General features: G+C 37.2%; 1 protein-coding gene across 1 annotated transcript in view; it reads left to right on the forward strand.

Moving 5' to 3' along the window:
* Positions 1-18,981, forward strand: part of LOC137633046 (centrosomal protein of 192 kDa-like) — a 54,728-nt gene that overhangs the window by 791 nt on the left and 34,956 nt on the right. Inside the window, exons 2-10 of the mRNA XM_068365212.1 lie at positions 6,359-7,753; positions 8,115-8,251; positions 9,179-9,415; positions 11,772-11,903; positions 12,356-12,524; positions 13,015-13,112; positions 15,636-15,892; positions 16,112-16,241; positions 16,501-16,668. Of these exons, the coding sequence (XP_068221313.1) occupies positions 6,359-7,753; positions 8,115-8,251; positions 9,179-9,415; positions 11,772-11,903; positions 12,356-12,524; positions 13,015-13,112; positions 15,636-15,892; positions 16,112-16,241; positions 16,501-16,668 (2,723 nt within the window). The remainder of the gene's footprint in view (positions 1-6,358; positions 7,754-8,114; positions 8,252-9,178; positions 9,416-11,771; positions 11,904-12,355; positions 12,525-13,014; positions 13,113-15,635; positions 15,893-16,111; positions 16,242-16,500; positions 16,669-18,981) is intronic.

Below are 18,981 nucleotides of genomic sequence, written 5' to 3' on the forward strand. Positions count from 1 at the left end.
AAAGTTATTCAAATCAATGCGGACAATACCACAGCTTTGGCCTACATAGCGAAACAAGGGGGAACGCATTCCAGGCCTCTTTACGAGTTAGCAAAAACTCTTCTCGTTTGGGCACATCAAAGAAAGATATCCCTGTTGACAAGATTCATTCAAGGGAAAAAGAATGTGAGGGCAGAGAGCCTTAGCAGGAGGAATCAAGTTCTCCCCACAGAGTGGACACTGCATCTAGATGTACAGTGAACCCTTGCTAGTTCGCGGTTCGACCATCGCGGATTCACCACTTCGCGGATTTTTTTCATAACGCATGTATATACATATATCGCGGATTTTCCGGAAATTTCGAAAATACCGCGATGTGACCGATGGTGCGAGATAGGAGAAAGTAAGGAAAATTGAATCATGATTAAGTTTCAATATAAATGAAACTTTGAGGAGCAACAAAGATATCATTTGTTAGAGAGATAGAGAGAGGTAAGGAATGGGAGGTAGTGAAAAGTAGCCCACAGAGAGAGAGAGAGAGAGAGAGAGAGAGAGAGAGAGAGAGAGAGAGAGAGAGAGAGAGAGAGAGAGAGAGTGTGTGTGTGTGTGTGTGTGAGTGAGTGTTGTTTTAAATGTAATAAACAAAAAAATTTTATAGGTTATGTATAACACATTGGTGCTTATGTAATATCAACTGTATACTGTAGACGGTTTGAATAAGTTAAGAAATGGTATAAACGATACTTTGTTAGTGTGTTCGTACACTCTCAAGAGCGGCAGCTACACGTCAGCTGATGTAATCACAGCCAAAAGTAAAACAAAAAGAAGTCAACAATACTCGATTTTTAAAACACACCCGAAATTTAAAAACAAAAGTACATGCTTTCTTAATGTGCAATTAACTATTTAAAGAGTAACAATTTTCTAGAATAAAATGATGTTTCCCAAAAAATAGTGGTTTGCTGATGAAATCGGATGCCGTATTTTTAAGCAACGATTGAAATGGATGTAAACTCGGCATAATTTTTTCATTTCGTATTTAATTGACACTAAGAAAACTAATTTTAGTTTCTTCATCTATACAGTATGTAAGTATTGTATAACACGAAGAGAGAGAGAGAGAGAGAGAGAGAGAGAGAGAGAGAATGAATCAGCTGTTGTAATGGAATGCCGTGTTTTTGTTTCGTGAGAATTTCATCGCCACGACCATAACAACAACATACTGTACTGAACTTTACAGTATTATACAGACTACTGTAATATGATAAAGTAAAATATTTGTAATAACCTATTTTATATGAATTGGGGCTATTTTTTTTGTTTGAAATTTACATTTACGTACGTAAAACAACTCTCTCTCTCTCTCTCTCTCTCTCTCTCTCTCGTAAATTGTTTTCCTGCTTTGCTACGTATGTATGATTTTATATAGATACGGTAAATAATATTTGTAATAACATATTTTCTAAAAGCTTTTACTGTACTGTAATATCATTATTTATCACTTTCATCATGCACGTTAAATGCCTTCGTTTGTTTACTGAGCGTACTTTATTACGCCGTCGTTTCAGGAGCCGTCATAAAGAAAAACATTTCATTTGGGAGTCCTAAGAAAAATTAAGTAAAACATTGGTAATAACAAAATCAACATACTGTACTGAATAATCAATATAATCGATGCAAAAGCTAACCTATACACAGTTGTGTAAATGCGTTTGTTTCTTCATTATGATCAGAGATAAATGTAAACAAAACATTGGTTGCCATTTTTTATCGTGCTTTTTGGCGTGTTTAGGAAACGCATGATATAAAATCGCCTTTAATATTTGTGCCTGTTTTAGTTTAGGGTACTGTGGTACATGCATTAAGTGTTCTGTACATTAAAGGGTAGTTTGTTAACAGTACTACGTACAAGGGAAGGTTTTAAAAGTCTGAATATACATGTTAAATAAATAGGTAAATATGGTGTCACTACTTCGCGGATTTTCACCTATCGCGGCCGGGTCTGGAACCTATCTACCGCGATAAACGAGGGTTCACTGTATGCAAGAAACTTTGGCGGATTTGGGGTTGCCCCCTTAAGATCTATTCGCAACCTCAAAAACCAAAAGACTAGAGAATTATTGCTCCCCTGTTCCGGATCTCGAAGCGTCACACAGATGCGTTCCTGATGGACTGGTCACACTTAGATGTGTATGCTTTTCCTCCATTCAAAGTGCTACACAAAGTACTACAAAAAGTTTGTGTCTCACGAGGGAACCAGATTGACGTTAATAGCCCCCCTTCTGGACGTCAAGAGTTTGGTTCACAGAGGTACTGGAATGGATGGTGGATGTTCCAAGAAGCTTGCCATTGAGAATAGATCTTCTCAGACAACCACACTTGGCAAGAAACCATCTCAACCTCCCAGCTCTACGTCTGACTGCCTTCAGACTATCGAAAAACTCGCAAGATCTAGAGGATTTTGAAGGAGGCGGCCAAGGCTATTGCTAGAGCAAGAAGAACTTCCACTATGAGGGAGCACCAATCCAAGTGGGAAGTTTTTAGAGCATGGTGTAAAACAAACTCAGTTTCTTCATCCAGTACCTCTATAGCTCAAATTGCCCAATTTCTTTTTGGAGCTTAGAAGAAGGCACAATTTCTCCTCCTCAACCACTAAAGGGTACAGGAGTATGTTAGCAGCAGTCTTTAGGCATAGACATTTAGACCTCTCGAATAACAAGGACCTTCAGGATCTCCTTAGATCCTTTGAAACCTCTAAGAAACGTCAACAGGATTTTCCAGCCTGGAATTTGGACGTAGTTTTAAAATTTCTTAGTAGTGACAGATTCGAACTTTTGAACTCTGCTTCATTTAAAGATCTGACTTTAAAGACTTTATTTTTAGTAAGCTTAGCAACAGCTAAAAGGGTCAGTGAAGTTCATGCTTTTAGCGTAAACATTGGCTTTAGAAAAGGCAAAGCTATATGCTCCCTGCAGCTTGATTTTCTTGCCAAAAACGAACGTCCTTCTCATCCATGGCCAAAATTTTTCGAAATTGCTAACCTCTCTGATTTGGTGGGTGACGAACTGGAGAAGGTTCTTTGTCCTGTTAGAGCACTAAGGTTCTATATAGACAGGACTAAAGGTTTAAGAGGCAGTTCAGAAGCTCTTTGGTAAAGCAGTCAAAAAGCCTGCTTTACCTATGTCTAAAAACACCTTATCATATTTCATAAGACTTTTAATTAAAGAAGCTCACACACACACTGTGGTGAGGCAGATCTTAAGCTCTTGAAAGTTAAGACTCATGAAGTTAGAGCTGTGGCAACTTCTGTGGCTTTTAAACAAAATCGTTCTCTGCAAAATATAATGGATACTGTACAACGTTTTGGAGAAGTAAATCTGTATTTGCATCACATTATTTAAAATGTGTCCAGACTCTTTATGAGGACTGCTACACTTTGGGTCCATTCGTAGCAGCGAATGCAGTAGTAGGTGAAGGATCTACCCCTACACTCCCTTAATCCCTAGTACCGTTTTCCCCTCTTGGAACTTGTATATATTTTTATGATTGGAGGAAATTGTTAGACAATCTTCCGCAATCTTTGATTTAGTCAGGTAGTCATTTGTTCCTTGAGAGCGCCCGGAACAAGGGTATTAGTTGAGGTCCTGTCAGCATTAGGTTATTCACCGTTTGACTGCTCCTAGAGTTCTTCAGCCCCCTGGGTGGATCGCTGGTTCTCAAAGGACAGCAGACTTATCAATGCAGAGAACCATTGAAGTCAGCTTGCTGAATAGGTACGAACCCTTAAGCTAAGTTTTGTTTTAAACTCTAAGTGAAATTCCATTAATGTTGCTGTCTCTGACAAGCCACCAAGGGTGTCAATCAGCTACTATATATAACCAGCGGGTAATTTTAAATGTTTAAAAATGATATTTTCATAATAAAATAGATTTTTGAACATATTTACCCGCTGGTTATATAACTTGAAATCCCCCCTTCCTCCCCTCTAGAGACCTATGGGCATGGAAAATCTGATATTAGGAGGGATAGTTCGACCTAGTTCCGTGGTGTTGCTAGTGTATACCTGGCATATCTATGCGATTGCCGCGAGTTTTGAATTTTCTGCCGGACAGAAGAATAAAGCTATTACAGTATACTGTATATAACCAGCGGGTATGTTCAAAAATTTATTTTATGAAAATATCATTTCACTGGGTGACACAGGTCCCTCGCCCAGAAGTAGATTTTTCCTGCGTCAAAATCCCTTATTACAACACAAACAGGAATTTCAGAAAATAAATCCGTGGATTGATTCATAGATAAAGTCTCAAAATCGTATAAAACTACTGTAGTTTTAAGCCAAACAGAATAATGTAATAAATATCAAAGTGAAAGAAATGTATTTTAATTATATTAGTTTGTTGATTTTGCATTAAAAAACCTTTTACAGAACATTTTCATAAATATTCAGCATATTTTTTCATCACATTAAAACAGCAGTTTTATTGTAGTCATCAGAAAATTTATTTTTACCTTTAATTGCTCATTTGAATTTTTTGTAATAACCATTAATCTGATTGTGGGGGATTAATTGAGGACGTATGGAGAATGTGATACAACTTTGACTCAGATTTGCAAAATGAAAATATTCTCCTTTCAGGTCTAACAGCAAATGCATTGCTATAGTGTTTTCACGGTATTAAAATTCCTTATAGAGTTAATTGTCTTTCCCTGTGTCAGATAGTCAGTGTGAATGGTTTCTCTCATCTATGTCCCAACCCGAAAACTTTCATCAATGATCATTGCTTTAAAGATTACTCTGACATACTCTGAACTGATGAGCCTCCTCTTCTCAAAGCAGTGATAGCAAACTGAAGCTAAGCATGTTTGAACTGGATAGTATATTTTAGCAAATGCATGCGTAAACATATTTATATCTGTACTATTAGTGGCGGTACCCAGTTGGAGACCTTGATTATCAATCAGCCCTGGTAGATTACTTGCCCACTATCAACATTTTCATCTTGAATCACATCTGTAGAAGATATATTAAAGGATTTTAGAAATACAACTTGCTTATGAAAAACAATGTTATAAAATGTTAATTCTCTGTATACTTGGGTAGCATGAATTTAAACAATTACTAGAGTAGGTGTTTTGTATAGCCCACTGTTACTCCTAATAATCCATATCAACTCAATAGTTACCAAATGGTATGAGAATTATACTTTATATGGTAATAAGTTTTTCATTAATACTCATGATCTGTCATTAAAGAATAGTAGAATAACTATTAGATTGAACAAATTCCAGCATTTTTGATTCAGCAAAGTGATTGGGCTCTGAGTTCTCTTCAGAATTTGGTAGAGTTCCTTAGTATAGAAGTACAGAACCATGATCTCAACCACTTTTGTATTTTTACGTAAGTCCTATTATCATTATTATTGATAAAAAAAAATAAAACTTTGGTTTAGTTGATTTCTGTATGTATAATTGTCCTAAATTTTCATAAAATCTTGAGATGTACAGATTCCATTTTCAGAGGTTGCTCTGAAATGTGTAAATCATCACTCCCATTTCCACTGGTGTACTCCCTCGTTAACCTGGGTGTAAAGGATTATCAATTTCAATGGGATCTGTATATGTATGAAGGATTGGTCCAATAAAGAATGTATTTTTATTGTACTTCTGGATCATGCTGGTAAATTCTGTCTTGGAGACTTGAGGTAGTACAGTAGATGCTTCCTGTCTTGAGTGCCAAGAGATGAATGTATATTATTTCTAAATCCTGTGTTGTGTAAGTTTTCAGAAGCTGATCTTTATAAGATATGTTTTTATTCTCCTTTTTATCGTAACTGAATTTATAGATTTTCATGAGGATTCTATCAGTTCATGATTATTGTCTTAATATTTCTCTTATTGTGAATGGTCTATAAATTTTCTTTGTAATTTTGATTTGTATAAAATACATGTAGGGTAATACATAGATGTATCCTAACATAGTCATTCAGCATGTATGAATTTTGGTGGTAGGACACGAATGAGTTTAAACAATCCATCAATATATGTAAATATAGACAATAAGATAGCCTTTATTCGTGACAACACGCTCTTAAAAGAAATACATTAAAAAGGTTCTTTTAGTTTTCTTAGTCATTTTCTCTTCTTATCCCATCTAATTTTTAATAGCTGCATTGCAGACAAAAAGAATTAGAAATATACTTTTTGTTGAAATAGAATTATAGGTTGTTTGGTCTTGGTTTTTCAAGAGTGTGTGCTGCTACTGACTAGGTATGGTGGCATTTGTAAAATGAATGATTTTGGATCTATGTAAAGCATAGAGTAGTTTAAAAGTTTTATAAAGTTTAACATTGTCATTGACAAATCTCTCTATTTGCAGAAGAAAATGCTGATACCAGCGATACATTAGAAAACGGTTCATCTTCCATTTCGTCTCGGTCAACTTCTGAAACATCTGGAAGTTGCAGTTCAGGATCTAGTACTTTCACAGGTTCTAGAGATTCCACCAAAGGTGCAATTCCTAAGAACAGGGTGAATGAAACTTGCTCTGTAGTTAACTCCAAAAGCAGCAATGAAACTTTTAAAACCCCTCTACCTGTGGAGGATAACAGACATGTCTATGCCGGACTGAAAACCAAAGTTACAAATCCAAAGTCAGATATCCAGAGTTTAGAGCATGAAAAGTTTTTGGAGGATAACATGACAAACCATGCCAAAAAAGTACTAGGAGTAGACAAGATTAGGCAGGTTTTGATGAACAATGCTCTTAGTAATGGCAGTGCACAACTTTTGATCAATAAGATTCTTCATAATGATATTAATAGATCTGAATTTCATAATACAACTGACATGACTGAGTTAGATGCTAGTACAGAAGTTTTAGAGCTTAGAGCAAAGAGGGAAGCTCTGATGTCATCAAAAGCTCAAAGTAAAAAGCTTCAAGAAGTGAAAGGAAAAGAGAACATGCGTTCAGTGTCTCACACAAAGCATTTCCAAAACTCAGACCGTATTCCCCTACAGCCCACCGTGCATGCCGGAAAAAATGCGAGTCCCCTCAATAAACATATGGAACGCTTAAAAGTTCTTAGAACTGGCTCTGCACCTTTACAGCCTACACAAGAGTCAGATGGGCTGGAAGCTCGAGTGCACTGTCATACAAAACCAAAACAAGCTGGTACTGATTTGGTAGAAATAGCTATGGACGAAACGCTACGAGGTATACCATATAAATCGAGAATATTAGAAGATAGTCAGAAATCTCAGTTAACGAGTTTCCATGATTCGTCCAACAGCGGCTTTGATTCCTCAACTCCCTGCGCTCCTCGCTCACGCACTAGAACAAATCCTTCCAGAGCAGGTCAGAATGAGAATCCTTTGGTAATCCGTGGTAACCAGCTGTATACTAAAGACAGAAGGCCAACTAATAATGCAAAAATAGCTCCTAGGCCTCTGCCAAAGATGGGGCTAGCCTCTAGCTTGGTAAAAATGTCAGGTGCTAAAAACTGCCACGATGCGAGAGGGGATGTTGACCCAAGAAATTGTAACGAATCTAGTGTCGCTGTCACAAACTGGTCATCATCAAGATCTGAAAGCACCCTTTATCCCCATTCAAATTCAAGTGATGGAGAATCACGATTATCTTCAAGCGTGCCTTCTGGTTTGCAGGCTTTGGGTAACCCTGGTACTCTCCAACTGCACACACGTCCTTTGAACGGTACCTCGCCTAGGCAGCATCGGTCCCAAGAAAGCATATCCTCTGACAGGCATAGCCAAAGTAAGTTGAAAGCATTACCAGTAATATCTTTTCTCTAGTTCATCAAAAATACTGAAGTTATATTGTTATGAGTAGTCATATATGTCTGTATGTTTAGTAAATTTATTTATTGCACTTTCTCCATTGTACATTTCTTATATGTCAAATTTGGTAGGATAATTCTAGCAGAAAATTACTTTGTTCATATAGACGAATGTACCTTTTATATCAGGATGTGGATGTAAATTTTGTTTAATAAAGTTCCACGATACAAAATTCACAATAATACCAATGACAAAACAGTATGTTACAAAATGACATAAAAAAAAAGTATATTCTGTGAATGGAAAATTTTTAATTTGCTCAAAAACTTCCATTGCAGGTACAGAGGGTAGAGTGCTTTTTCCAAAAGAAATTACATTTTCAAAGTCCTGCATTCTTGGCATAGGATCAGAAGAAGTGATAACCTTTTTCAATCCTAAACATCGTTGGGTCCAGATCTCCATAAGATTAATGCAGGTTTGTTCAATAATTTCTTTTAATTCTGTGATAAAATAGCGTTGCTAGATAGTCTACATCTTACCATATTTACAGTAAATAGATTTTTAATTAATGAAATAAAGAAATTGTGTAGTTTTAGTCTGACTGGTAGTTCCCTAACTTATGAGTTCTGAGATCTCATTATGTCTTGCTATTCACCTTTTAATGTGTCCATACGTAATGCAAAGCTATTTTTTCTACCTATGCTAAACTGCTGGTCTTCTTAGATTTAAAAAATGAAGCTAATGTGGGAAAATCTTATGAAAATCATCACTGTACTATCAAATCCCAAAAGCTCATTAATAGGTAGAGAAGCATTATGATCCTCCTCCCGGTGTAGTCGACTAGCCCAGACTTTTCTGGATTTTCCCCTGAACTAAATGTTGATTTAATTGGTTCGCTTGACATGGTTAGCTATTATCTGAGGAATAGTAATCAAGCACATTCTTCACAATGATTATCTAAATCACAATGTTCTTATTAACCTAAATTGTAAAAATACTAAAATCTGGAATGGGTACACATTGATATCTAAAATGATATCGAAGAGAGAACTGTAAAGACAAAGCATCTGTGGTGATCCAAAGTCTAGGTTATTGCCATTAACTGCCTAGGAAATAAAACGGAACATTTTTAGCTCTAGGGCAAACCTCGATGTAAAACCAGGCTTCAAGAGAGAAGCGCTATGAACGTCAGGAGATTATATAAATAATAACTTTAGATATAATTCTGTTGTGTGATTTTTGCTCAGAATTAATTTGTTTTTACCAAAATTATGGTTATTAGTGCTTTTTCCTGATATTAGCTTGAGGCAATTAATCAGTCTTTAACTATCTTAGTTTGTAAGTTTTCTTTTTTTACTCCTATTTCTAAAAATCTTACCGAGGAACATAATACTTTTTTCAGGAAACAGTTAACAATAAGCATGTTGGCACCTCGGCTCTTCATTTCAAGCCGTCCTACTTTGTTGAGCCAAGAAACACTATAGAGATTAGATTCAGCCTCTGCAGTCTTATCGCTGGGTCTTGGGGTGCTGTTCTAGAGATGAAGGTTTCCGATCTTTCAAAAGGTTCAGGAAATATGTCGGCAGCCAACGTCTCCATTCACACTGTTATTCTCTCTGCACAAATTGAAGAACCAAGTGTAAGTATCAAGCTTTTTGATAATTGTTTTGACTATCTATCTACCAAGGCACTTCCCCCAATTTTGGGGATAGCTGACAAAAAACATAAACAAAAGGGGACTTTTCTTCTCTTAGCTCCTCTCAGCGTGATGAGGGATTCAGCCGTGTTTGGTACTAGGGTGCCACAGCCCACCCTCCCTTGTTATCCACCACTAATGAAGCTTCATGTGCCAAATCCCCTACTGTTGCTACCTCAGCGGTCACCAAAGGCAACAGGAGGAAGCAGCAGGGCCTGTTGGAGCTGCGTCACAATCGCTCGCCATTCATTCCTATTTCTAGCACATTGTTTTGTAAACTTACATAATTTATTCTTTGATGTTTTAGTAAAATACAGAGAACCTGCATTTTATTACTGGTTGCTTATCCAAATGAAAAGTTTCCGTCTCTTAAAGTGTTTAGTTCATCACTCATTGACTAATTTTTTATGGCGTTCATTGTTTTTTTAATCTTACAAGAATAATTAAAGGGTAAATGTGTATGCTTTGTTGGAAATTTTCTGTTTGTGATGTTTCTAACTTTAACTCAAATTTGTATATAATTATGTAATAACTCTCTCTCTCTCTCTCTCTCTCTCTCTCTCTCTCTCTCTCTCTCTCTCTCTCTCTCTCTCTCTCTCTCTCTCTCAATTCTATTATTATTTTTACTTGTAAAGAATAATTGAAAATTTCATTTTTATTATACCATTATCTTCCTCATCCTTATACTTGTAATTTAGTTTATAATAGGTAATAAAAATATGAATAAAAAAGAATTATTTCAAAATTCTGTGACTGTAATACAAGATTATTTACTAGTCTCTCTCTCTCTCTCTCTCTCTCTCTCTCTCTCTCTCTCTCTCTCTCTCTCTCTCTCTCTCTCCTCTCTCTCTCTCTCTCTCATTATTTTTACTTGTAAAGAATAATTGTAAATTTCATTTTTATTATACCATGATCTTCCTCATCCTTATACTTGTAATTTAGTTTATAATAGGTAATAAAAATATGAATAAAAAAGAATTATTTCAAAATTCTGTGACTGTAATACAAGATTATTTACTAGTCAGGTTCAGTCTTACTCAGTGAAGTCATACTGTTTGAGGTCTTACAAATTAAATTAATTTTTCAGGTCATAGCTGTTATATTTTTATTTTTTCAACTTATTGTAGTACTTGGGGTCTGTTGTTGCAGCAAATGGTGGAGTGGAAGCAGATGTACGTCAGAGAGTGAATGAAGGTTGCAAAGTGTTGGGGGCAGTTAAGGGAGTAGTAAAAAATAGAGGGTTGGGCATGAATGTAAAGAGAGTTCTATATGAGAAAGTGATTGTACCAACTGTGATGTATGGATCGGAGTTGTGGGGAATGAAAGTGATGGAGAGACAGAAATTGAATGTGTTTTGAGATGAAGTGTCTGAGGAGTATGGCTGGTGTATCTCAAGTAGATAGGGTTAGGAACGAAGTGGTGAGAGTGAGAACGGGTGTAAGAAATGAGTTAGCAGCTAGAGTGGATATGAATGTGTTGAGGTGGTTTGGCCATGTTGAGAGAATGGAAAATGGCTGTCTGCTAAAGAAGGTGATGAATGCAAGAGTTGATGGGAGAAGTACCAGAGGAAGGCCAAGGTTTGGGTGGATGGATGGAGTGAAGGAAGCTCTGGGTGATAGGAGGATAGATGTGAGCGAGGCAAGAGAGCGTGCTAGCAATAGGAATGAATGGCGAGCGATTGTGACGCAGTTCCGGTAGGCCCTGCTGCTGCCTCCGATGCCTTAGATGACCGCGGAGGTAGCAGCAGTAGGGGATTCAGCATTATGAAGCTTCATCTGTGGTGGATAATGTGGGAGGGTGGGCTGTGACACCCTAGCAGTACCAGCTGAACTCGGTTGAGTCCCTTGTTAGGCTGGGAGGAACGTAGAGAGTAGAGGTCCCCTTTTTGTTTTTGTTTCTTCGTTGATGTCGGCTACCCCCCAAAATTGGGGGAAGTGCCATGGTATATGTATGTATGTATGTATTGTAGTTTTGAACAGCTTTCCCTTAAAACAGAATTATTAATGAAAGTTAGGTAATGAGAAAATGTATATGAAATTTATTATGATTTCTTATCTATGCTTATATAGTTACGGTATACAGTATAGTAACCAAATTATGAGTAGATTTTGTTCCAAGCCCCATTAGCTAGCAGCCCCTTAATCTCACTTAAAGTCTTACTACAGTTGGCATTTAAAGACAGAAATACTAAATATTTCATATTGCTTTATGAAATTTTGCGTTTCTTTTTGGTACAGAAAATCATGAATTTCCAATATTGTAATGGATTGTTACAACTTTTTCCATTTTATATTTGTAGGTCCAACTAAGTTGTGAAGGAGAGGAAGTTATAGACTTCGGGGTTGTACCCGAAAGCTGTATTGTGTCGCGTGAGGTAACTGTGATAAATCAGTCTTGCCAGCCTATTCCAGCCATTCTCACTCTACGCCAGGTCAGCAGGGGATTCTATGTAACATTTTCCATAACTGAAAATTGTTAATTGTTTTGGTTATTATTTCCATATTCTTGGACTCTTATCTTGATGCATATTGTTTCACATTAACCCTTTTACCCCTAGGCTCCTTGGAAATTTCCAATCCTTAACCCCCAAGGGGTTATTTTTTCCCCAGCACATTTTGCAGTATATTTTTTTTAAATTGCTCTTACAGCCTTAATTTTTGTCATAGAGAGGTCAGGTTGGTCTCATTCTCTTGGAAAATGCCTGAATTTTCTCAAAAAATTATCAAAAATATTGAAAAAAAAATTTTTATAGCATTTTTTTGCAAGGACGTACCGGTACGTCCATGGGGGTAAAGGGATGGCTTTTGTGAAACGTACCAGTATGTCCTTTGGGGGTAAAAGGGTTAACATATTTCTGGATTTTTAGAATACTATTTTTTTCAGGTACCAGCTACTTCCCCAGTCTTCTTTTGGAATGAAGTTGAAGACACATGCAAGGTAGTGTCTCCTAGTCACTTGGCTTACGAATTACCATCAGGGGACTCAGAAACTGGTCCTATTCCCCTGACTGTGAGTGTTTTCCTTAAGGCTCCTCACTTGGATAGAGTAGAAGGTATTGAAAGTGCTTTCAGTTTTGAAGGATTTTTATTTTTGTTTTAAACGCAGTGCAGTATTTTTATTTTCATTTGTTGACATTAATTTCATTTCCTTAAAGTCCATTAAATTGAAGACTGGTGATTTTGTTTTATACAGTACTATTTATTAAATGAAAAAGAATATTGAAACATTCTGAAAAGACTTAATAAATGTTCATAAATATATTTGAGCCAATGAAAATGGTAAGGGAAAAAGATGTTAAGTGCAAGGAGTCAGTTGATGGCTGTAACTATGCAGAATGGAGGGATTGGTGATTCCTGTTATAGATAATGTGTTGCCACCTGTCTTCAAAATAAAATACTTTTAAACAGAGACAATATGTCAGTAAATGAGCTTAAGCTAAGATTATCAAAAAAGTAAAGGTTGGGAAGGTAAAAATCTATAATTGTATATTTGTTCCCATTATTTTTGTTGAAATATTTTTGAATAAGATTCTATTTTTACAGTAAATGAAAGTGGTGTATGTGAAGTTGAGAGCTTGCTGCAAGTGGAGCTGGATACCCCTAACCAATCAACTATCATTATTTCTAGCATGAAAATCAAGGTAAGTTTGGGAAATTAGCCATACAGAAGTCCTCCACTTACAAACATTTGTAGATACAAGCACAAATCCAACTGCAAGTAACAAAGATAAGATAAAGAAATACTTTGATAAAACAATATAGTATTATGTAATATAGAAAGCTAAATACCTACATATATCACGGCACTTCACCTAATTTTTGGGGGTGGCCGACATCAAACAAATGAAAAAAGGGGGACCTTTCCTCTCTACGTTCCTCCCAGCCTAACAAGGGTCTCAACCCAGTTCAGCTGGTACTGCTAGGGTGCCACGACCCACCCTCCCCCGTTATCCACCACAGATGAAGCTTCATAACGCTCTGTCCCCTACTGCTGCTACCTCCGCAGTCATCCAAGGTGACCGGAGGAAGCAGCAGGGCCTACCGTAACTGTGTCACAATTGTTCGTCATTCATTCCCATTTCTAGCACGCTCTATTGCCTCTCTCACATCTATCCTCCTATCACCCAGAGCTTTCTTCACTCCATCCATCCATCCAAACCTTGGCCTTCCTCTTGTACTTCTCCCATCAACTCTTGCATTCATCACCTTCTTTAGCAGACAGCCATTTTCCATTCTCTCAACATGGCCAAACCACCTCATACACATTCATATCCACTCTAGCTGCTAACTCATTTCTTACATCCGTTCTCACCCTCACTACTTCGTTCCTAACCCTATCTACTCGAGATACACCAGCCATACTCCTTAGACACTTCATCTCAAACACATTCAATTTCTGTCTCTCCGTCCCTTTCATTCCCCACAACTCTGATCCATACATCATAGTTGGTACAATCAATTTCTCATACAGAACTCTTTACATTCATTGCTAATCTTCTATTCCTTACCACTCCCTTCACTGCCCCCTATTCTTTGCATCCTTCATTCACTCTCTTACATATACATACATCTGCTTCCACTCCACCATTTGCTGCAACAACATACCCCAAGTACTTAAACTGATCCACCTCCTCAAGTAACTATCCATTCAACATGATATTCAACCTCGCACCACCTTCCCTTCTCGTACATCTCATAACTTTACTCTTACCCACATCAACTCTCAACTTCCTTCTCTCACACACCCTTCTAAATTCTGTCACTAATCGGTCAAGTTTCTCTTCCGAGTCTGCAACCAGTACAGTATCATCCGCAAACAACAACTGATTTATCTCCCATTCATGATCATTCTCGTCTACCAGTTTCAATCCTCGTCCAAGCACTCAAGCATTCACCTCTCTCACCACTCCATCAACATATTAGTTAAACAATCAAGGTGACATCACACATCCCTGTCTCAGCCCCACTCTCACCGGAAACCAATCGCTCACTTCATTTCCTATCCTAACACACGCTTTACTACCAGTGTAGAAACCTTTCACGTCTTGCAACAACCTTCCACCAATTCCATAAAATGTCATTACATTCCACATCGCTTCCCTATCAACTCTATCATACGCTTTCTCCAGATCCATAAACGCAACATACACTTCCTTAGCTTTTTCTAAATATTTCTCGCATATCTGCCTAACTAAAAATCTAATTCATACATCCCTACCTCTTCTAAAACCACCCTGTACTTCTAAGATTGCATTCTCTGTTTTATCCTTGATCCTATTAATCAGTACTCTACCTTACACTTTACCAACCACACTCAACAAACTAATACCCTTGAATGACAACACTCATGCACATCTCCCTTACTCTTAAATAGTGGTACAATACATGCACAAACCCAATCTACTGGTACCATTGACAACACAAAAAACACATTAAACAATCTCACCAACCATTCAAGTAGTCACACCCCCTTCCTTCAACATCTCAGCTCTCACACTATCCATACCAGGTTATTACATTTTTAATAACTTGATATCTACTGTATTTCATATGAAACCCCACTATTTGTTGACTTATGCAGCTGGAAATCGAAGACATGGGATTCAGGTTAGGCTTACCGTAGGCTAAAACTTAACAAGGTTTAATTTACAAATAGCTTCTTGGAGCCAATTAAGTTATTAAGTTGAGGACCTTCCGTATTGTGTTTTAGTAGTTGATAATTATTTTATGATTTAGAGTTTTAAGATAGATTTTCTCAGCGATTATTGATGATCCAAGTTTTGGATTCAAATGAATAGCAGCAATTATAAAGTGAGGAAATGAGTAATTCATAGTTATGTAAGTAAAAAGTTGTGTTTCCCTTGATTAGTTACAGAAAACTGTAACCACTCAGATGATCAATAACTTCATATATACAGTACTGTAGTTGAGAGTTAAGATATTTTGCAAAAGCTTAAGTGTTTTTATAGTATATCAATTGATTGCATAAAAAAAAATGATAGTTCAATTGTATAACTTTGGTATTATGCTCAAGATCTTTTTATCATTTGCAATTTTATTATCTGTTCTCATTTCATGGTACTATTTCAGACAGGTATTTTTTTATTATTGATACAGGTAATTGCATTTTCATTGCTGAAATTTTAGAATTTTCTTTTCGACAGGCATTCATAGGTGCTGTTAGACTTCAGCACTTATGCAGTTTGGAGCCTCTGACTCTCGAGGCCAAAGCAGACGAGTCGTGCAGTGCAAGCGTCCCTTTGAAAAATTCTTCGTCCTTTCCTCTTCACCTGTCCTTAGAAACGAGAGAATACAAAGACTATTTTGTCATTCATCCGAGCAATTTGATTATTCCGCCTCATGCCATGGCGTCTGTATCTGTTGTCTTCACCCCTAAAGAGAAAATTGGAGAGATGGAAAGGTAATATTTAAAAACATTAAGGAGAGGAGATTGTTATAGTTTTATGATGAATAAATTTGTTTGTCTGGATATTGATCAAAATATATTTTTGAGTGTAGTTACTTCAGGCCTTCAGCATTCAATGTGATAATGAATATCTTGCGTGTGTAAAGCCCAAGTTTTAAGTAATATATTTGGAAAATTGTTTTTCTTACCTTATTCATACCTTTTTTCCCCCAGTGTTCTGTTTTTGTGTGTGGAGCCAAAAGGAAAGTTGTATGAGATTTCAATTGTTGGAAAGTCATATGGGGTTCCAAAACTCTTAAAGCAACCTGCAGCTCCTCTCCAGAGAACTAGAAGTGCTCCTATGGTAAGAATACAGAAGATATTGTTTTAAAGATCAAAGATTTTTATAGCCCTTGTGCTGGTGGCATTGTGTAGTTTTGTACTAGACTTGAAGCAGGTCTAGTTATCATTTATGTATATAGCTTTATCTGGACTTGCATTGATCATCTTTTGTACTACTGTTTGGGGGGTCATTCTTTTAATGTGAAATACTTTATCTGGGTATTCTTTCATGTTCATTTAATTATATCTTTACTTTCAGTTTCATTATTATTTCTCTAAAGCCTTCTCAGGTTAACTTGAAATCGGCCTTGAAGTCTTCGAAGTCAGAAATAGCTTTTGGTACAGTTGCGGTTGGGGACCAGGCATGGAAGAAACTTGTTCTCTGGAACAATTGCCCAACCCAAGCTCTGTCCTTGTGTATCATTGTAGCAGACAGCAAAGCATTTCAGGTACGCAGATTTTGAAATTAATTTATAACGTACCTGTTCAGTAATTTTCAGCCTTTTTGGTGTGTGTGACTGAGGAGTGCATGCAGTTGCAAGATTTTTCACAGCTTTGTTCTGGTTACTTGGAAAACTTCATGCCATTTACATTGTTTCTTTTTTATCTTTAATTTTTCATCCATTATCAAATTTAATTTTTATTTCTATCCGTTATATAAAAAACAGTAGCTAACATTGATTGCATGAATACCTTTAAGTATTTCAACTTATTTCCTGCCTTTTTAAATTTTGGCATTCTTTACTTTGTGTTTTGCAATTATTTTTTTTATTTTTACTGTTTTGTATACTGTAAATCTATACATTAGGAACTATGGTAGTTAACATATAGGAAAGATTTCAGATAACTTAGTGTTTAATTAATTTCATTTTTGGATATATTGTAGTGATGATTATGATTTAGTCTACATATTACACCATGGTCTGCTGTCCATAATTGGTAAGAGCAACAGTTACCCATTAAGATACTTTAAGTACTGGCCTTACAGCCTGATGTTGTCTAGCTAGGGTTCTTATATTAGCCTTCATTTACACTGAATAGTCTGGCATATTTGTTATCTATTTCTCATTTTGCTCACACAACTGACAATAGAAAGCAACTGACCTTTTAGTTGGTAAGGGTTGAAGAGATACTTTTAACTAAGGTAAGGAACACTTTTAGGAGAACACGTTCAAATAAAACCTATTTTTCCTAGTCTTGGATAGTACCCTAGCCCTATGTATCTTGACCTTTCAGTGTCTTGGGCTGCCATAGTTGCTCTGAATCAAAAGGTATGTATGTGAATTAAAGATACTAATTCTCTTTTGATTTATACACAAATGTTTATTTTCACTTTACAGACTGTTCTCAACTCACAAACATTCGGAGATACAAACAGATCTAACTGAAATCATAAATCTCAGATATCCAATGAAATACTGTAATACATACATATACCAAGGCACTTCCCCCAATTTTGGGGGTTAGCCGACATCAACAAATGAAACAACAAAAAAAGGGACCTCTACTCTCTACGTTCCTCCCAGCCTAACAAGGGACTCAACCAAGTTCAGCTGGTACTGCTAGGGTGCCACAGCCCACCCTCCCACATTATCCACCACAGATGAAGCTTCATAATGCTGAATCCCCTACTGCTGCTACCTCCGCGGTCATCTAAGGCATCGGAGGAAGCAGCAGGGCCTACCGGAACTGCGTCACAATTGCTCGCCATTCATTCCTATTTCTAGCACGCTCTCTTGCCTCTCTCACATCTATCCTCCTATCACCCAGAGCTTCCTTCACTCCATCCATCCACCCAAACCTTGGCCTTCCTCTTGTACTTCTCCCATCAACTCTTGCATTCATCACTTTCTTTAGCAGACAGCCATTTTCCATTCTCTCAACAGGGCCAAACCACCTCAACACATTCATATCCACTCTAGCTGCTAACTCATTTCTTACACCCGTTCTCACTCTCACCACTTCATTCCTAACCCTATCTACTCGAGATACACCAGCCATACTCCTTAGACACTTCATCTCAAACACATTCAATTTCTGTCTCTCCATCACTTTCATTCCCCACAACTCCGATCCATACATCACAGTTGGTACAATCACTTTCTCATATAGAACTCTCTTTACATTCATGGCCAACCCTCTATTTTTTACTACTCCCTTAACTGCCCCCAACACTTTGCAACCTTCATTCACTCACTGACGTACATCTGCTTCCACTCCACCATTTGCTGCAACAACAGACCCCAAGTACTTAAACTGATCCACCTCCCCAAGTAACTCTCCATTCAACATGACATTCAACCTTGCACCACCTTCCCTTCTCGTACATCTCATAACCTTACTCTTACCCACATTAACTCTCAACTTCCTTCTCTCACACACTCTTCCAAATTCTGTCACTAATTGTCCAAGCTTCTCTTCTGTGTCTGCAACCAGTACAGTATCATCCGCAAACAACAACTGATTTACCTCTCATTCATGGTCATTCTCGTCTACCAGTTTTAATCCTCATCCAAGCACTCGAGCATTCACCTCTCTCACCACTCCATCAACATACAAGTTAAACAACCACGGCGACATCACTCATCCCTGTCTCAGCCCCACTCTCACCGGAAACCAATCACTCACTTCATTTCCTATCCTAACACATGCTTTACTACCTTTGTAGAAACTTTTCACTGCTTGCAACAACCTTCCACCAACTCCATATAACCTCATCACATTCCACATTGCTTCCCTATCAACTTTATCATACGCTTTCT

This window comes from Palaemon carinicauda, chromosome 42 (genome assembly GCF_036898095.1).
Source record: "Palaemon carinicauda isolate YSFRI2023 chromosome 42, ASM3689809v2, whole genome shotgun sequence".
NCBI lineage: Eukaryota > Metazoa > Arthropoda > Malacostraca > Decapoda > Palaemonidae > Palaemon > Palaemon carinicauda.